Raw genomic sequence first — 21,367 nt, forward strand, 5'->3', positions numbered from 1 at the left:
ATTTTTGTATTTGCTTTCTTTTCTTTATTAAATTGTTGTCTGTCCTGGAAAGTATAGTGCTCTTCTGATTTTTTTGTAGAGTTCTGTCATTTTACTTTTGTATGTAGATGGGTTTTCAACAAATAGCCTATTAACAACAGGCTATATATGCAATAAATTTTTCCTATGTTCCTCTTTTCTTCTGATTGACAGAGCATCAAAAATGGCAAAATTCTAGTTAATTGACTTCTTGCTATCTCAGAAAAGATTTAATTTAGGAAAATGAAACTTTCAGGGATGAATCTACAGACTAAAGTATGTCCCAAGAAGGTATTTTGAAGCAACTATCTCTACTCCCTCTCCCTCTAGGGGGCCCTGACCTTTGGTAACCTTTAAAAATATGTGTGTTATAAAGTGAAACCTTGCAAAATAGATCTTCTGCTTAATTGAAGTACAAGAAAATTCTTTTAAGCTTCAAAACTTTGCTCAATTCCATTTTATAAGGTTTTAAAGATATGCAAATACATTTCCTAAATTATGGGGAAAAACATTGATATGGCTCAAAACTCTGCTCAAATAACAGGAATTGTATTTTCGGAACTAAAGACAGAGACAAAGCAACTAGTAACTGAAAATTAAGGTAAAATGTTGTTTTGTCATAATTTCAATAGGTATTGACCTGTCATGTCAGGAAATTTCAGGGCCCTCTAGAGGGAGAAGGAATGGAGTTGGGTATTTTAAAACACCTTCCTGTGACATATTTTAGCCTGCAGACCCATCCCTTAAAGTTTCATTTCCCTAACCTAAACCCTTTCTGAGATAGCAAGAAGTCAATTGACTAGAATTTTACCTAAAAAACCAACAAGCATTTAAAAGTTCATTTTTTAAATGCTTATGGCAGAAGCCTAACCAATATACAATTCAGGGTAGGCCTATCGGCCTACATTTGACCACTAGGGTTGGGGAAGGAGAGATAAATTTCAACGGTTTGCTTTAAAGAATGATATAGGTATTTTAGAATATTTAAAGTAGTTTTCAGAGTTTTATAGGCTAGTAGGTGGCCTAGCCTACTTGAAACTATACCTTCTCAGGGTATCACTACTGGATTCTCAGTTTCATCCACCTTTTTCAACTATGATACAAAATAAAAAAAGCCCCTTGATTGCAGGTCTGGTTTACTACCTTATCCAACCAACTATCTTAGCTAAAAATAATATAGCCTAGGATAACCTATTTCCTTGCTCAACATAATCCTCTGGGAACAAAAAACGCGAAGTTGCGTCAATGATCTTTTGTTTGCTTTACCAAGATAAAGAAAAATTACTCCTCACTCCACTAGCAGGCGCAATTTAAGCTAAGAGTGTTAATTTGTGCTAATATTCATAGGAAGAAGCACGTTTCTGAATTTTGAATAGCACACTCAAGAGCCCTTGACGCTAATTAACTTCGGTCCCACTGGTGCGATTTTTTTAACGCAAAACGACTCACGGACAGCGGATGCAGGAAAATGGCAAAATTGCTCACATAGAAACGGTTCATTACAGCCGTTGAAGTGCAAAAAAACTATGATATATTTAAAAATTATATGTATGGGAATAGACTAAATCGAATTTTACATGCCAAGAAAATATTCAAAAGGCTAAACTCTAATGGCCTAGGCTAACTATGCCTAATGAAAAATATGTCTTATCTCCTTGGCTCATTTCCTTGTAAATATCCCCCGGGACTCACCTACTAGAATTTTGTATTGGAAAGACAGATTCCTCATGTTATTTTTCAAATATTAATGGCAAACTTTTGATAAACATGTTTAGTTTCTCAGTCACTTATGTTTCTACAATGCTTTCAATTTAAATAATGGATGTAATTTTCACAGGCCAGTAGAAATATTCCAACGTAGCCGTTGAACCGTCGTGTCGCAAAAACTTGCTGCACAAAACAGAGGAAATCTGATGAATCACGCAAAAACGGCCGTTTTGCATGAAATGGCATCAGTGGGAAACGGGGGTTAGAGTTCTTTTCCAAAAATTGTAGAAAGGAATATCTCCTTTAACACTTTAACTTTTTTTCTCTTAACTCTACTTTTGAAACAGTAAAAAACTTTAGCGTAAAGAGCGGGGCGTTGAGGGAGGAACACCCTCTTTCACACACGGAGTAATTTCTAATCGTTTTAAGTTTTGATCTCGCTCCTTACTTTCAATTAAAAAAAAAAATTGTTTTTTTATTTAATTTCTGAAATTTTTGAGTTAATGCATGTTTTTATTTTGGTTTTCCGCAAATGAATAATTAAAACGAAATTTGCGCATTAGTTTTTATTAGTTTTGATTTTGATCAGTTGTCCTCCAATAATTTGGTTACTTAAAAAAGCAACTAGAATTTTTAAATTTTAACGAACGTTTTTATTAGTAGAAAAATATACGTAACTTGCAAATTAACTTACGTAACGAACTTTTATATTTGTAATTTTTATTATGTATATGATGGGGTTTGCCCCCTCTTTAATACCTCACTCTTTACACTAACAATTTAATTTTGTCCCAATCCTTTAGGATTCACTTTTAAATTACAAAGGCTGTAGAATAAATAGTTGAAATTACTAAAAAAAACTTTAGCGTAAAGAGCAAGTTATTTAGGAAAAGATGGACTCCCCATATACGTAATGATCTCTGTTCGTTTTAAGTTTTAAGGCTGGCCCTTACTTTCAGGTGAAAAAACTTTTTCATATTCATTTTTTTTTTGTTTTTTTTCAAAATAATGCTAGAAAATCTTGCGCCCCTTTCATGGAATTTCTCTTCTCCCATGACAAATTCCTCCAAGGGAAGATCCTCCCACGTAGCCCCCTCCCCTCAACTCCCCTCCCCTCACCCCCCAACCAAAAAATCATCCTGAACAGGTCTCTACACTTCTAAATAATCATTACTGCATGTAAACGCTGGTCAAAGTTTGTAAATTGCAGCCCCTCCCCTGGGGACTGTGGGGAGTAAGTGAGCCCCAAAGACATAGTTATTATGTTTTTTGACTATTTTGAACAAATGTTTATCTCAAAATTTTGATCCATTGACTTTGGGAAAAAATGAGCATGTGAGGGGGCCTAGGTGCCCCCCAATTTTTTATCCCTTAAAAGGGTACTAGAAATTTTAATTTCCGTTAATGAGCCCTCTCGCAACATTCTAGGACAACTTGGTCGATACGATCACACCTGGGGAAAAAAAACAAGCAAACAAATAAACACGCACCCGTGATCGGTCTTATGGCAAAAAATACTAAGTTCCACATTTTTGTAGATAAGAGTTTGAAACTTCTACAGTAAGGTTCTCTGATACGCTGAATGCGATGGTCTGATGTTCGTTAAGATCATGTGACAATTTAGGGGGTGTTTCCCCCTATTTTCCAAAACAAGGCAAATTTTCTCAGGCTCGTAAATTTTGATGAGTGAAACTGAACTTGATAAAACTTATATATTTAAGATCAGCATAAAAATCCAATTCTTTTGATATATCTATTGGAATCAAAATTCTGTTTTTTAGATTTTTGTTAACTATTGAGCCGGGTCGCTCTTTACTACAGTTCGTTACCACGAACTGTTTGAAAAACTAGCCACTGGAAGTAGTACTATCCTCCAGTCATCAAATAATAAATGCACAATATTATATACATCAATAAATTATCATTGATTGTGGGAAGTGCGGGCTCCGGATCTACTTGTCCCCAGCAGTTTAAGGTCACTAGGCTGACCGTTACCAGGGATAAGAACATTTTTTTTCTTTTGAAAACGAGCTGGTATTTTGGATTCTTTCTTTTCTGCACGGTTTTTGAAATATCAACACAAGGAATACGATTACCCTAGTTGGGTTAGCTTTGTGACACGGTTTGATGATTAAATCACAAGGGGCTCTCCCCTTGGGGTCCTACTTGTACACTTCGCATGCAGTTAAATTTTGACTTGGCTTGTTTTGACTGTTCTTGTTTGAGAGTGCTTATCCACCTATTTCTACCTTGCTTGACCACTTAGTGCAGTGTCTGCTTCTGATTTATTTTGCATGCTTTATATAGCCTAGACTAGCCTACTATTGACTGAGAGTCACTCTCTCTGCTTTTATGTGTAGCCTATAGGCTAATTTATCTGACTTTTCTGTTTTAGCTGTTTATTTTTAACTTATTTGTATTTTATTTGTCATGACTGACAGGACAACTAGCACTTTTGTTACCCCTGGCCTGAATAATTTTTGTGTAAGGATTCTGGCCCTAGGAGTAGAATATCCAAATGAGACCAGTTGCCTTCACAGAGGCAACTATATTATGTGAAGGCTTCACAAGCCTTCACATAATGTCAACAGTTACCAACAGTCCTGGCAAATCAGAAAGAAAATGAGTCTATACCTAGCCCAGAAGGTGCTTTAACTAGGCTACAGAGACTTTGGTTAGCCCCTTCTCAGATGCATGCCTAGTTCTCTCTCCACCATTTTCCTTGAATTTGGCCTGGATGACTAAGTACAAACTTATAAAGTAATTTGGTTAAGACTACTTGTTAGGTCTATCCCATAAGAATTTTCCTGCATGCTTTTATTTAGAGTTGTCTTATTTGTACTTTATCAATCAATCAATTTGTTTCTGACCTGTCAATAAAACAAAGAAAGGTTTGTAGCCCTAGTGACAGAGTAAGACAAAAAATGAAAAGAGAAAATAAATAATAACAAAATGAGAGATTACAATCAACAAACACAACTACATACTATACAAAGAGAGGGCTACTGGTGGTTCCAGTTCCAAAAATTATAGACATGTTTGAAGTTTCTAGAAGAGGCTTTGAAACCTTCCACTCTTTTATCAATAATGTTTACAGGCAGAATTGATTAAAATTTTTGTACCAGAGAGGAATTACTAGTCCAAGGAGGCAGATGCAGCAGATACTTGGTAAATTTGAAATAGATTTGGTTAATTTATATTTCTTTGAAGCAGAAAAAAATTTCCAAGTGGGAGACATAGCAAGAAGATGGGGCATAGTTAGACTGTTGTAAAGTTTGGAAGGGGGAAATGAACTAATACTTGTGATATTTGATGCAAGCAAAGCATATGTGATTTGAATCTTTTTAATAAGGTTTTGATTTACAAGCTTAATGGTTTCTTGAATACTTCTTCCAATGGACATTCCAAGATAAACAAGGCTATCAGAAAACAGAATAGATATTTCAGAAAGTTCAAGTTGTTTGTCAGAATTACCCTTAAGATTGAAAGCAATTGCTACAGTTTTATTGCTATAAAATTCAGACCAATTTGCTGATATTGATGCTGGAGTTTTGAAAAAGTTTTCTTAATTTCCAAAAACTTCATTCACTGACCCTGAAACACATTCAATCAACTTCAGTCACTGACCCTGAAACACAGACAAATATAGACAATGATAATGAAAAAGCTGAATATTTTAATAAACTTTTCTCATCTGTTTTTACACAACCTCACAGTGAAACTCCTATTGATCCTAATTTTTCACAATAGATTTTGATGATTCTGACTTTGATGATCAACAAGTTTTTGAGGTCTTGAAGCATCTTGACACTAATAAATCACCAGACATTCATGAATTTTCAAACCATATGATCCAAGAGCTTGCAACAGTACTCACTGAGCCACTGACATATTTGCATAATCTGTGCCTGGTGTCTGGTACTTGTCCTTTGGCATGGAAAAATGCAATAATTAAACCCCTGTACAAAAGTGGCACAAAAACGCAATTTAAAAACTATAGACCAATATCAAACACTTCAATTTTTTCCAGAGTTATGGAAAAACTAATTGTCAAGAGAATACAAAATTATTTCAAATCAAATCTTCTTTGGCATCCATCTCAAAATGGTTTCTGTAAAAAACGTTCATGTAATACACAGCTTTTGGAAGTAATTACTGACTTCCATAGGATGGCGGATGAAGGTCTCAGGTTTGATTGTATTTATATAGATTTTTCTAAGGCATTTGATAAAATTTCCATTCTGCTTTTACTTCAAAAGTGTGAGGTATATCACCTTGGTGCCAGAACATAATTGGATTGGTGATTATCTAACAGGCAGGATGCAGAAAGTGATTGTGGGTGATGCTTTCTCCTCTGCTGAGATATTTTTAAGTGGCATTCCACAAGTGTTTTGCCTTGGTCCAGTGCTTTTCTGCCTTTTCATCAATGACTTGCCTCTTGTTGTCCACCATTCCACAATTAAAATGTTCGCAGATGATGTAAAGCTCTACCACTCCTTGACAAATTCAGATGAAGCTTTGTTGCTTCAAAAAGACTTGGATGCAGTGCACAATTGGTGTAATGCTAACTCCATGTTTGTCAACAAAAATAAGTGTAGGGTCGTCCATTACTTGCTGGACATTCAATCTTACCTGTTGAAAATGTCCATGACCTTGGTGTTCATTTTGATTCTAGTCTTAGGTTTGACAGGTGTGTCTCTGAAGTAACTCGTAAGGCAAACTATCAGCTATTATGTCTCAGATGCAATTTCTGTAAGTTTAATCTCTGTTCATTCATTGCCATTTATAAATCGACAGTTCGACCAATACTTGAATACAATTCGTCAGTATGGTATCCATTGAATAAAAATGACAGAGCAAGGGTTGAAAAATAAAATAAAAACAAAATTGAAAAATAAAAATGACAGAGCAAGGGTTGAAAAAATACAGCAAAGAGCAACTAAGCTTGTACCTTATTTGAAACATTTGCTGTATGAAAATAGACTGCACAGGCTAGGATTGTCAAGTCTTCAATTCCAAAGGGATAAAGCAGACATTATTAACACATTCTGTATAATCAAAGGCATTGATAATATAAGTACATCACAGTTCTTCACATTTAATGACACTAGCAAGACCTGTTATCACCCACATAAATTGTACCCCTCACTTTCAAAAAGGAAAATAGGCTAATATTCATTTTACAGCAGGGTGTGGAAGCCATGGAATGACCTTCGATCTAAAACATTTCTAACAGATGACATAAACAGATTCAAAACAAAACTAGCAGAAACAAATTTTCAAAGTAAATCATTTTTAAATAATTTATAGTATTATTTGTCAGTGTTTGTTGTAGTCTTTATTTTCATTGATTTGTATGTGTGTATTATGTTGTCACTATTGTCATACCTTTTTTTAATTATGTTTATTGCGACAATCTTGAAAACTTACGATATTTGGTATTGATAAATAAATAAATAAATAAAAAAGCTCGACTTAGATTCATAATATCATCAGTGTAGGTAAATAAAGAAACATCAATTCCATCGTAAATACACATGCATTTGACAGAGTTTTAAGCAGCAGAAACTGATTTGTTAAAAAGAGCAGGGAAATTTAAGCTACCCTTATATTCATTGAAAAGATCTGGAGACATTTAATAACAGAAGGATCAACCCTTCTTTTTATAGCTTCTGACAAAATCTGGGCAAATATAAACAAATCAAATACTCTGGCTATGGCAAGTGCACAACGAACAAGGAAATCACCAGATCCTTCTGCATCAGCTAGAACATTAAAAAGGGTGTAAAGAGCATGCTCCCAACTTAGATCATTCTGGAAACCAAACTGATGTGGAGGAGCATTACATTTACAAGAAATTTCACTGAGAATAAGAGACTCAAAAAGTTGGAACATGGTGAATGGAATGGCTATAAGGCACTATGATTGACAATCTTAAAGATCTTTTTTCCATTTTTGGAAATAGGAGTGATCTGGCTGATGCAAAACTGTTGTGGCACCATACCTGAGGAAATTGACTTTTGGAATAACAGCAAGAGGTGCTGCACAAATAAATCACTAGTATTTTTATAATGTTTAATGGAGACCAGATCAACACCAGTGGATGTTTTTTTCTTGATCTTTCTTAAAGTGCACTTTACATCAGAAGGAATAATTGCAAGGGTAGACCACTGGAATTTAGCCAGGATACTGTCAAGTTCATTTTTGAGTTTACTTTCAGTTGATGGATCTGGTGACAAAAACTCACTTTTTTAATAATCAGTCCACTTAATTTTAGAAATATTACAAGTAGAGGTCTGCTCAGAATGTTTAAGTCTTTTCCACAAAAGAGAAGGATCACTTGCTGTATTGTCTACATTTTTTTGAATCAGCATGATCTTGTGTTCCTTAAGAGCTCTTGCAAATTTTCTTTTTGTTCTTAAACAGAAATTATTTACTATACCAGAGCACAGTCTATCATATTCATTCCAAATTCACAGCCATAGCTTAGCTGATTCACATGCTGAAACAAGATTTGAGTTTTTTGACCAATGAGCCACTTCCATTTTTTTTAAACATGTCTAGTTAGAACTGCAATAAGTTCTGCACATTGAAGTGCTATTTCTGCAAGATAATTGGTAATCTGAATTTCAATTTTGTACTCACTAAGATAAAAATTACAATTGGGGCTAAGGAGATGGAATCGAACCTTGATTTTATTAAGTAGCAAGTCACACTTTAACATAAATGACTGGCAATTAAGGCGGCTCCAGTCTTTGATATTGAACCACTTTTTGGAGTTAGAAGTTATGCTAGCATTGATGCACTCAATATATACACAGATCAAAAGGTGATCAGAGCAGAAGCCTTCACGCTGGACTGGGCTTTGGTTCAAGGGAAAAGAATAGACGATATGATTGTGGTTCAACATTGAGGAACTAATGCCAATATAATTGAGCCTTAGAGCCACTGACTCTTTGGGAGGGTTTTGTTTGTGAAGTCACAATTAAAATCATCAATGATTATAATGCAGGAGTCACATGACTTCTCCACTTCCTTGACGAGGCAGCACATTTTTTTGCTGGTGCTTAGAAACTTCAAATCAGAGTTTTTATTGTGGTATCATACAAATATATTAAATCAAAAAAACATAATTAAGAGGAAATTATATCCAACATGTTACATCAAAATATCATTAAAAATTTCTTCATAACTTTTATTATATTTATTTGAAAGTTCATTATACTGAAAACTAAGGTTTTTAAATTGCCAAGCAAGTTTATTGGCAGAAAAACCTCTTAAGATTAATTTATGGCTACGTATTTGACTTCTCACATGTTTAAATAGTCAGGAATAAAATGCTGTATATGTGATATTTGAATGTATATTGCTTTTAAGGAATAGGAAATTAACTACTTCAAAATTAATATCACCTGTTTTATTATATATTTAGAAAAAAACTAATTTATTATTATGTAGAGGGAGGCTTTAAATAGATTAGGTTGGAGGAGGAGCGTGCGTAGCTGTGTTGGCCTCAGGCGACTTGGTGCTGCAGTGAGTTATTAGTAGTAGTAGTAGTAGAAACATTGATATCTAAATCTAGAAAATGGTCTTATTTTGCCTTTCCTACTGCTAGGTTCTAGAATTAACTCTGGTGGTTATATATTATTTCAAATCTTTAAAAATTCTGCACAATTCATCACCAGAAGATCATCTAAATGTCCTTTATTTTTTTGAAAGTAAATATTTAACATTACTTGGGTTCTTTTTATCAATCATAAACTCATATTCTACTTGGCTTAAAAACAAGTCTGCTATAATTAGACTGCCCCCCCCCCCTATGGGAACTCTAATAATTTGCTTATACAAGTTACCATTAAACTTTATAAAAGTATTAAATAGGACAAATTCTAGTAAAACATAAATCATGTCCAAGTCATAGCTTCTCGAATTAGTGGTGCTATTAAAGAAGTTAGTCCATCTAGCCTTTCTTATTATAAGCATCAATTTAAAAAAAAAGAACAAATTTGACAAAAGAAAAGATTTCTTAATAATTTTTTGTAAATTTCCAAATACTAAATTAAGTGTAAATTTGTATATAATGTAGTGAAATCAAATGAGTCTACTCTTTTGGCTGAAACTATAGCCAGAGAATCTATTGCTTGTAGTGAATTAATGACTCCCCAATATGGATAAAAATCATAATTTTTTAATTCCTAAATTTATTTCTAATTTACCCTAAAATATACAACAGGTCAGTTGCCGCAATTCTGGTTGGACATCTGCCTGCACCAGCAATAAAGCATGGTTTAGGAGGATTGTTATGAAATTTTGCCATTCAATGTAAGAAAGGAAAATTTTTATCATTAATTTTAATTTTAATGTAAAATTTTTAAAAAAAGTTTATCTTCTATTTTTCCATTAAACTGTTATTGTCTTCTTGATGTTGTAAGCATTATAAGTGCTGTTTGATAATGTAAATTGCATTATTTTGGTTCCTGTTTATAAATGAAAGCAATTGTTGCTGGTGAATAACCCCCTATAAATAGCAAGATATCTGTTATATGGCACCATATTATTTTAATCTTACAGACCATGTTGCCCCCTCCCATAAAATTTTATTTTAGAGTTTCTAATTACCATTTTTTTTTTTTTATTATTTATATTTTATGTGTTTAAATTTTTATATCTAGAAGTATGTGACAGGTTATAATGTAAAAATGTATTATTTATTATAATCATTTTGTATATGTACTTTAATTGATGTATGACAAATCATAGTTGCATTAATTTGATTCCTGTTTTTCAACACAGGCAGTTGCTGCAGGCGAATACCCCCCTACCAATAGCAAGTTAAGTGATATATGGTTTAGTTCAGTGAATATTGACTGAAGTGACACCCAAGCAAGCTGGTGATTACAGAAGGCACAGATAAACCAAGTGATACAAACGCATATGACCTATTGGTTGAATGCATCAAACCCCAAACAACAACAACATCTCAACACAGGATATTTAAAGGTTTGACAATAACAACAGTTCATATTCTACAAACTGAGAATATCGTCCAATAATAGACTATATGGTAGTTTGTTAATCAATATGCTATTTCAAGTAGTGAGAATCCCCAAACAGTTTTCTATTGCTGATATTCGAAGTTACTTTGATGGTTTCACTGAAAATTATGGATTCGAAGTCTTTCATTTTAGGTTTGTATCTATCTAGAATCAATACCTGATACTTAAGAGTTCCTTACTGCTCAAAGCAATAAATATTTAGTGGTCAACTTCTGAAGGAAACAATGAGTAAGGGAAGACCCCCTAGTGCCTAATCTTGGCCATATATTCTAATTTAAAAGTATCTTTTCTGTACACAGATAGCAGGCTCCTAATTCTAGACATTATGTGCATAGGGTTAGATAGTTGTGACTAGCTGATGCTTAGGACTAGATCAGATAGGATTAGCTTACTACAATCTTGGAAAACATCGGGCTTTTCAACATTTAAATTTAGACAAAAGCTACCTGTACACACTAGCCTATTTTAATATCATTATTCTGTTACAGCACTTGTCCTAGCTTAAATTTATCTAATGTTGACTGTATCTATGATCGGGATATGTTGTGCTGTTGACTTTAGTATCCTGTGTCAAAGATTGGACAGCATTTTCCAAGATTAGGCTCCAGTTTTAAATGTGTGGCAAAGATAAGGTTCCACAGTTATACCCTGGAGGAAAATATGCTTCTTAGAATATACTGAAAGCAGAGAGATCAGGATAAAACTAGATGGGAAGAAAACCTGTCTAAGATACGTGACTGACATAACCGGACTGGATCTGCTCTCTTTGGTGTTGGGGGAGGGGGAGTAATTTGGAAAAATGAGGTATTTGTAACCTACGAATGGGTGACCTGATCTTAATGAAATTTGATATTTAGAAGGATCTTGTGCTTTAAAGTTCTAATTTCAAATTCCGACCAGATCCTGTGACATTGGGGGGAGTTGGAGGGGAACACTGTAATTCTTGGAAAACGTGAAAATTGGGGTATTTTTATCTTACGAATAGGTGATTGGATCTTAATGAAAATTGATATATATAGACGTATCTTATGTCTTAGATGCTCCATTTTCGACTAGAATTGGATCCGGTGACATAGGGGGTTGGAGAAGGGAAACAGAAATCTTGGAAAACGCTTAGAGTGGAGAGATTGGGATGAAACTTGATGGGAAGAATAAGCACAAGTTCTAGATACGTGATTGGCATAATTGGAATGGATCCGTTCGCTTTGGAGGAGCTGGGGGGTGTTAATTTGGAAAAATAGAAAAATTGAGGTATTTCAAACCGTTCATGGTAACAAACTGTAGTAAGGAGCGACCTGGCTCTATAGTAAGCAAAACTCTAAAAAATGGAATTTTGATATCAATAGTTACATCAAAAGAATCGCATTTCAATGCTGATTTTAAATTTATAAGTTCAATCAAGTTTAGTCTTACCCATCAAAATTTACGAGCCTGAGAAAATTTGCCTTATTTCAGAAAATAGGGGGAAACAACCCCTAAAAGCCATAGAATCTTGACAAAAATCACAACATCAGATTCAGCGTATCAGAGAACCCTAATGTAGAAGTTTCAAGCTCCTATCTACAAAAATAGGGAATTTTGTATTTTTTGCTAGAAGGCAGTTCATGGATGCGTGTTTATTTGTTTGTTTGTTTTTTTTCTCAGGGGTGATCGTATCGACCCAATGGTCCTAGAATCTTGCGAGAGGGCTCATTCTAACGGAAATTAAAAGTTCTAGTGCCCTTTTTAAGTAACCAAAAAAATTGGAGGGCATCTAGGCCCCCTCCCACGCTAATTATTTTCCCAAAGTCACCAGATCAAAATTCTGAGATAGACATTCTATTCAGCGTAGTCAAAAACCTTATAACTATGTCTTTGGGGACGACTTACTGCCCCACAGTCCCCGTGGGAGGGGCCACAAGTTACAAACTTTGACCAGTGCTTACATATAGTAATGGTTATTTGAAAGTGTACATGCGTTTTCAGAGGGATTTTTAGGTTGTGGGGGGGGGGTTGAGAAGAGGGGAATATGTTGGGGGAACTTTCCTTGGAGGAATTTGTCATGGGGGAATAACATTTTCATGAAGGGAGCGCAGGACTTTCTAGCATTATTAAAAAAAAACAATGAAAAAATAAATATTGAAAAGTTTTTCAACTCAAAGTAAGGAGAAGCATTAAAACTTAAAACGAACAGAAATTATTATGCATATGATGGGCTCACCTCCTCCTAATACCTCGTTCTTTACGCTAAAGTATTTTTAGCAATTTCAACTATTTATTCTACAGCTTTTGCGATTCAGGTGTCATTCTTAAGAAATCGGGACAAAATTTAAGCTTTAGTGTAAAGAGCGAAGTACTGACGAGGGGCCGAACCCTTTCATATACGTAATAAAAACACGATAATACAGAAGTTCGTTACGTAAGCTAATTTGTAAGTTACGTATATCTTTTACTAATAAAAAACATTCGTAAAAAAATTAAAAGTTCTAGTTGCCTTTTTAAGTGACCAAAAAATCAAAGGGCAACTAAGCCTCCTCTCCTGCTCCTTTTTTTCTGAAAATTATTCGATCAAAACTAAGAGAAAGCCATTTAGCAAAAAAAAAAAAAAAAAAAAAAAAAAAATGCAAATTTCGTTTTAATTATTCATCTGCGGAGAGCCAAAATCAAAACATGCATTGATTCAAAAACGTTCAGAAATTAAATGAAAAAAAAAGTTTTTTTAACGGAAAGTAAGGAGCGACATTAAAACTTAAAACGAACAGAAATTACTTCGTATATGAAAGCGGATGCTTCCTCATCAACGCCTCGCTCTTTACGCTAAAGTTTTTTACTGTTTTAAAAAGTAGAGTTAAGAGAAAGAATCAAACTTTAGCATAAAGAGCGGGGCGTTGATGAGGAAGCATCCCCTTTCATATACGAATTAATTTCTGTTCGTTTTAAGTTTTAATGTTACTCCTTACTTTCCGTTAAAAAAACTTGTTTTTTTTTATTTAATTTAACGTAAGTATCGGTGACCGGATCTTAATGAAATTTGATGTTTAGAAGGAATTCATGTCTCAGAGCTCTTATTTCAAATCCTGACCAGATCTGTTGACATTGGGGGGAGTTGGAGGGGGAAATCTTGGAAAACGCTTGGAGTGCAGGAATCGGGATGAAGCTTGGTGGATAGAATAAGCAAATGTCCTTGATATGTGATTGACGTAACCGTACTGGATTCGCTCTCTTTCGGGGAGTTGGGGGGAGGGGTTCAGTGATTTGGCGAGTTTGGTGCTTCTGGACGTGCTAGGACGATGAAATTGGTAGGCGTGTCAGGGAGCTGCACAAATTGACTTGATAAAGTCTTTTTCCCAGATTCGACCATCTGGGGGGCTAAAGGGAGAGGAAAAATGAGAAAAAATAAGGTATTTTTAACTTACGAGTGGGTGATCGGATGTTAATGAATTTTGACATTTAGAAGGACATAGTAACTCAGGGCTCTTATTTCAAGTCCCGACCGGTATTAAGCCTCTGATTTTCCTTTTAAATCACTCTATTGATTCTTACAATTTTGTTAGAGCTCATACCATATGAGCTCTTGGCTCTTCTTGCCTCGTCACAAGTGCCATATGAGCTCTTAGCTCTTGTTATGTAAGGAGAAGTTGTATAAACTTCAGATGTGGCTCATTTGATAGGAAATTTAAAATTCTAGTTACCTTTTGCATGATTCAAAAGGGATCGGAGGGCATCCTCCCATTTGCTGTGCAAATGGGAGGATAGCTCTATGTAGCCTTCTGCTTGTGAGTTGTTATCTACTGCCGTATGTAAAGTTGTTTTAGTTTTTTTGTAATTAATTTTTTTTTGGTACTAAGTTTTAGACAATAGAAAACTAAAGGTCATAAAGGCAATAAGGTTTTTATGTTTTATTTTTGTTTTAGTTGTGCACTATAATTAGTGAAAACAGGGCCACCACAGGAAGGCTGCACACAGCCAGCCCCGCCCACCCTTTAGCATTAACCCTGACCCCCCTAATATTATCCTCCCATTTGCTGCACAAATGAGATAATAACTCTATATACTGCTTGTGAATGGTTATCTCTTATTAAAAGTTATTTTAGTTTTTAGTTAATTTTTTTATGTTACCAAGTTTTAGACAATAGACAACTAAAGGTCATAAAGACCATAAGGCTTTGATGTTTAACGGGTCTTTTTCTAAACAAAAAACTCGTGCTTCCAATCAAAACTAAAAACCAAATGGTTCTGATAAAAATTTAAGTTAGCCATTTTGTTCAAAATTGTCCAAATGTCAAACAGCTATGGTTCTGGTTTTGAATCCGCCCAGCATTGGGGGAAAGGGTTGCAAGTTTTGCTAGCTGCCCATTGTCAACATGTAAAGTTTCTATGGCAAGCGTGGTCATATAAACTTTGGAGGAAGTTCATTTGACCGGAAATCAAAAGTTATTATCCCCTTTTAAGAATTGAAAGCAATCAAAAAGTAACAAGCCCCTTCCCCTCTCTTGTTTCTTTTTTCCCCAAATGTATCTTGTAAAAATTTTGGATTAACTATTTTGTTCAAAATAGTCCAAAATTCAACTTATTATAACCTAGGGGTCGAGAAATGTTCCATAGCCCCAGGGCAAGGATTTTAACTTTGTAAGTTGCCTTTTATTAGAACATAAAGTTTTTGTGGAAAGCATGGTCGTATTTGGAGGGGGCTCTAAGAGTAAGAGTCAAAATGATCAATGAGCAACTAGCCGACGCCCCACTTTTGCAAAGGGCATCAGGTCAAAATTTTGAGATTGCCATTCTGTTCAAAAAGTTCAAGGCCAAATAACTATGCTTCTGGGGTTGAAACCCCATCCCTAGCCCTGGGGAAGTGACTCTGAGCTATGGAACTTTTTTTCTTTGATTCTTTGTTTACTTCAACACTTGGATCTAGTGATTTACCTTGCAACTTCGATTTACAGTGCAAGGGCTGTAAGTGATGCAAGATCCTTATTTTTACTTTAATACCTTGTTTACTTTTATGCTTTCTTTACCTTGTTATTTTTTTTACTTTGATACTAGTTTTGATACCTTGATGAACAATTGATTTTGAAATAAAAGTTTGATTTTGAAATAAAGTATTTTTAAAAACTTGAAACTTTCTGCAATCAAAAACGAACAAAAATTTATTTAAAAAGAAAAACTTTCAAAAAAGAAGTTTCTCAAGGAAAAGTAAATGCAATTTCAAACTCAAGATCTACAGATGCAAATACCTATTAAAATTCAAACTCAAAACAACCAGAAGTTAATATTAAAGAATAAATGAAACCAAAAATTAACCGAAATTAAATAAAGAACTATAGCAAAAAATATAGAACAAGTAATAATATAATTGAATAAATAAATCTTAAAGCGAGTAATGCTTAAATTGAATATGCAAATCAAGCTTAAAATGAAAAAATATAAATATTTTGTTATTGAAGCATAAATGAAACTGAAAACGAACAGAAATTAAACAAACAATCATGCGAACAAATACATAGTAGATACTAATATAAATAAGTGAATCTTAAAACAATTGAAACTTAAATTGAATATGCAAATTAAGCTTGGAACAAACAAAAATCACTACAAACAAAAGTTTGGGTATCTTCTCCTTCTCTCATTGTAAAAGTCCTACTGCGTCAACTTACTACGTCATTGGTGCTTTACTAAAAACTGTGTATCTTGAACAGTCTTGGAAAGTATAAACAAAATCAAATTGAATATTTGACACATAATTGTTGAAAGATCTATCAGTTCAAGATTTTATTTCACTTTAATTTTTATTTTCATTTTCAATGCTGTAAGAACTGGAAAAGAAAATATTTGTAACATAATTCGTTTTCAGTGAAGCGCAAATATCGCACTAAGCTTTATGTCTTTACAATTAGGGAAGGCGGCAGTATCTAAACTCTTTGTCTGTAGTAAAACTATATTCGTCTTGAGCAATCTTAGAAAGAACTAATAAATTCAACTGAATGTTTGATATATAATGATAGTAATTGCTTTAAGTTCATTAGTTCAAAATTTATTTTTACTGTAATTTCTATGTTTATTTTCAAAGTTGTAATAAGTATAAAAGAAACTATTTGTAATATAATTTGTTTTCAGTAACGCGCCAATGACACAGTAGGTTTTAGACTTTTACAGTTACAGTGAGAGAAGGATTTATGTTCGTTTCAAGCTTAATTTGCATATTCAAATTAAGTTTCACTAGTTTTAAAATTTATTCTTTCATTTATATATGTATCTATTGTATTTTTGTTTGCATTGATTGTTTATTTAATTTCGGTTCGTTTTGGGTTTTATCTATGTTTCAATGGCAAAATATTTTGTTTTTATTTTGAGCTTGATTTGCATATTCGGTTTAAGTATCACTCGCTTTAAGAGTTATTTATTCATTTATATTATTACTTGTTGTATGTTTTTTTGCTATGATTGCTTATTTGATTTCTGTTCGTTTTGGGTTTCATTTATTCTTTAATGGTAATTACTGGTTGTTTTGATTTTGAATTTTAACAGGTATTTGTATCTCCTGATCTGAAGTTTAAAATAACCTCTACTTTTCTTTGAAAACTTTTTTTTCGGAAAGTCCTTTTAAAATTAATTTATATTAAATAGGTTTTGATATGCTCAACTGGTCTTCTAGCTATAGGACAACTCTAAGACAGCAATTTGTACTATATTTTCTAAGGAGTACCGTATCTTACCCAATTTCACCTTATTTTACCTTATTTTACTAATTTTACTTACCGGTTTTTATTTTGCGGTAATTTTTCAACAGTACCGTAGCCCAATTACTCAGAGAAGTTTTTAGTCTTTTTGGAAAAAAATATTTGGCCCTCATTTTTTGGGAGGTGCCCTGGGAAAAAAATTTGTTGTTCAGTAAATTTTTCTAGTCTGAAGGGCTTGTAGCTATAAGTTTCAAACTGATCAGCAACTGAAAGTTTTTGGCCCATTTGCTTGCACCTGCCCCCCTCCCCTGTCAGAAAAAATTAATCTTTTTTCCAAAAATCCCAGAAATTTTTAGCCAATTACTCACCCAATGTCGAATAAGCCCCCCTCCCCTATCTGTCGTTGCGAAGCCTATGTGTAAATGGTTAACAATTTGTGCTATTTATACCACAGATCCAAGAAGCCATATGAACCATGCCATCCCCAGGTTTATATCGATCGGGTGTTTCAACTCTTTTGAGCAAAATCACTATCCTAAAGTTTTTATTGAATGTCTTGGGGGTTACAGGGGGACTGGGTACGAAGAAAGGGTGGTAGAACTCATTCAGTTCCAATCAAGTGGCCCCCCTTGAAACTGTCTCTTCTAATAGAACCAGCTCGGGGGGGGGGGGGAGAAATAATAAAAAAAAACATTTTAGGCATTAAGCTCTTCATTTAAGGAGCACTAGGGTATTGCCGCTCGTACTTTAATAAAAGGCTGGTTATAAAAAGACATTCACGTATTTCCTATCTAACTAGCTTTTACACAGACAAAGAAAAAAAATACTCAAATGAGGAAGGGAAATTTCTCTCTTAAAATTAATCGTAAGGTTATATTTTTAGACATAGGCCAGATGCAGAAGATTCCAATTACCAATGCTGCTTGGTCAAGGTGACCCCTGATCTCTCTGAAAGGTTTGTGAAATTTTACCATGACAAATGCTGGATTGATATGAAATGTGTTGAATATGAAGATAAATGTATACTCAAGATTATTCTTGTCAATAAACAGGAAAATGATAAATTTAAACCTGGTAAGTGCTTATCTTTTCTTATCTGTCACAAAATTCAATAAGAGAATAAACATTTTAACTCTTTGGTAACTTTTGGCGTATCTTCCTCCCAATATTCAAGATGTTTCATCTATCTGAAGATGCGTTCCTAAGAATAGTGCCTAATTTTGGGATAAGAAAAGTCTGGGAAGTACAAGTAAATCACAAATGATTTGTAAGACATTTATACTGTTTTTTTTTTTTTTCAGACTCAGCTGCACATTTTGTCATTAGCAGTCTAAAAACTATTAAATTTCACCTGTTTTGGGTGATAAAATTTTTTTGTGAAATGTATTATTTTTTGTGGGTTAAAATGTTGCCGTCCTTTGTAATTAATCTCACTCTAATTAGCAAAGAAACGGACTGTGCCAAAATATATCTGAATCAGACAACTACTAAATAATTCTTAAATGGCTTACAGTTGAATTAATTCTTGAAGAAGCTGGAAATATTAAAGATCATGCATAGTTTTAGTGTATCAGTCTCTCTCTCTCTCTCTCTCTCTCTCTCTCTCTCTCTCTCTCTCTCTCTCTCTCTCTCTCTCTCTCTCTCTCTCTCTCTCTCTCTCATTTTTCTTATTTTAAATTTAGTAAATTTTTACTTGGTTTCCCCATTTCTTTTAGAGAGAGAAAGAGAGAGAGAGAGAGAGAGAGAGAGAGAGAGAGAGAGAAAGAGGTAGAGAGAGAGGGTGCAAGTTTATTTTGTAAGCGAGTTCGGCTATTGGGAGGGGCTGGTTCGGGTAGTATTGATCGGTGGCTCTTATTGGCTAGGACGGATTTTCCAAATTGCTGAATAAGGTGTTCAAGCCGGACTTTAAGTGGAGATAAATTTAATTTAGCGAGGGCTTGATCATAGGGTATGTCACGGTTTCGGAGTATAATCCTTGTTGCTCTTTTCTGGACGCACTCTATGTCGCGTAATAGGTATGCTGTGCGGATAGCAGATGGACCCCACACCGGGCACGCGTACTCGAGCAACGGGCGAACATAACACATGTAGGCATGGAGAAGACTTTCAGTATCACGCCCAAAACGCCTCATTTTGGTAAGTGTGTGAAGGCTTGCATTAGCCTTGTGGACGGTTAAATTAATATGGGCACTGAAACTACAGTGACTAGTGAAAGTTACTCCTAAGATTTTTATTTCGTTCACAATCGGGAAAGGGACTAGAGGCATATCTATATTCCGCTTCAGAGGGTTGAAATGAATTATCTTCGACTTGGCTACGTTAATGGTAAGATCATGACTTGAGCATTCGGTCTATAGCTGATCAAATAACTGGTCTGAAAACTGCTTTGTTATGATAGTGTTTTCGACCAGGTAAGCGAGCACTATGGACAGATCATCTACAAACTTGTGACGGTCATCGTGATGATTAAGCAGGGAATCAATTACAGCCAGGAAAATTATTCCAGCTAATTTCGTGCTTTGTGGGGCCCCGCAAGAAGTATCTTACCAGGATGAATCCGAATCGTTTTCGTGGAGTGCAAAGACTTTTTGTTTTTGGCCAGTTAAGAAGTCAAGTACAAGGCCAAGGGTGCATCGTTTGGCCCCCATTTCCTGGAGATTCATGCCTGCAGTCAGGTGGCAGATTAGGTCAAAGGTCTTTCGGAAATCCTCTGCGCAAATGTCGACGAAACAGCTACCTTTTTCAAGCCATTGGAGGACACAACCAAACATCCGTACTAGGTAGATTGTAGTACTACACTTGGGGAGTCCACCGTACTGGAATTTATCAATACGCCCATGAATTTGTTTCAGAAGAAACTTGAGTATAAAGGCCTCAGTTACTTTCGCCAACCAAGGTGCAAGTGAGATCGGGCGGAGATCGTCGCATGCACTAGGGGCGCGCTTTTTTGAATAATTCTAATATATGCCCTTTTCCTCTGTGACGGGAAATAGCCAGAAGCAAAACACTCGTTAATTATGCTGGACAGTGGTAATGCTATGAAGGTTGCATATTCACGTAGCAGTTTGGCAGGTAATTCACCAGGGTATGAAGATGTATTTGGTTTGATCTTCCGTAATTCCGTGTAAACGTCAAACTCACTGACTATTATGTTGTTCTCAGGCTCACATGTTTCAAGTATGGTGGACTTTTCATGAGCCGTAATAGTTGGATAGGTAGTGCAGATCTTGGTGAAGAATTCACTCACTACTTCTGCACTGATTAAGGACCCACCATCATTGCTGATCTTTACACTGCTGTCAACAGCTTGGCCGGCCACTTTTTTCACAGCGTTGTGCCACTTTTTGGGGTCTGAAGTAAGTAATTGGGAGGGCATGGTTTCACGACCATAGCGAGCTTCGGCTTTCTTTACCAAAGAGACTATTTGATTTCGCAATTTTTTGCCGTTGATAATATCACCACGGGAGTAGAGGCGAGACCTCTCTTTTATTAGTAATTTAATAGCTGGAGATATTCATGGTTTGTCGTATTCCTTACCTTAGACCTTAGATCCTCCAGAGCCAGGGGTGGCTCATAGGGCGTCTACGAAACCTCGCCAGACATCTCGGAGCTGAGCTGCAGCCATGACGTCCTCCCACTGTGGTTGAAGAGACAACTTCGCATTTCTCAGGTCTCGGTCGTACTGTCGTCGTAAGGTGTGTCTTGGTCGACCTTTTTTTCGCCTCCCCTCGGGACGCCAATCATATACTGTATTCGGGAGTCGATCCCCTGGCATACGGAGGACGTGGCCAAGGTATGTCCATCTCCTACGTTTCAGAAGGTCAGTAACTAATGGCTGACCGGTTCGCCGGCGAACTTCTATGCTGGTGACCTTTTCCTGCCACGATATGTTCAGGATTCTCCTAAGGCACATGTTTTCAAAGGCTAGGA

The 21,367-nt window shown here is 35.2% G+C and overlaps 2 protein-coding genes across 11 annotated transcripts in view; one reads left to right on the forward strand and one right to left on the reverse strand.

The window, feature by feature from the left end:
- Nucleotides 1-1,409, reverse strand: part of LOC136027628 (uncharacterized) — a 53,943-nt gene extending 52,534 nt beyond the window's left edge. For 2 of the 5 annotated variants that reach the window (XM_065705097.1, XM_065705052.1), the window contains exon 1: nt 1,285-1,398. The gene's annotated coding sequence lies outside the window, so the exon portion shown is untranslated. Of the gene's footprint in view, nt 1-1,062; nt 1,150-1,284 lie in introns of those variants that run through there. The other 3 variants (XM_065705067.1, XM_065705062.1, XM_065705087.1) reach the window with 3 other exon arrangements.
- Nucleotides 1,410-3,783: 2,374 nt separating this feature from the next.
- LOC136027677 (G patch domain-containing protein 3-like) overlaps nt 3,784-21,367 on the forward strand; it is a 51,486-nt gene continuing 33,902 nt past the window's right edge. The window contains exons 1-3 of one of the 6 annotated variants that reach the window (XM_065705153.1): nt 3,784-3,847; nt 10,519-10,913; nt 18,321-18,511. In XM_065705153.1, coding sequence (XP_065561225.1) covers nt 10,807-10,913; nt 18,321-18,511 — 298 coding nt within the window. In that variant the 5' untranslated portion in view covers nt 3,784-3,847; nt 10,519-10,806. Of the gene's footprint in view, nt 3,894-10,518; nt 10,914-18,320; nt 18,512-21,367 lie in introns of all 6 variants that reach the window. The other 5 variants (XM_065705127.1, XM_065705139.1, XM_065705133.1 and 2 more) reach the window with 5 other exon arrangements.

Source organism: Artemia franciscana, chromosome 1 (genome assembly GCF_032884065.1).
Source record: "Artemia franciscana chromosome 1, ASM3288406v1, whole genome shotgun sequence".
NCBI lineage: Eukaryota > Metazoa > Arthropoda > Branchiopoda > Anostraca > Artemiidae > Artemia > Artemia franciscana.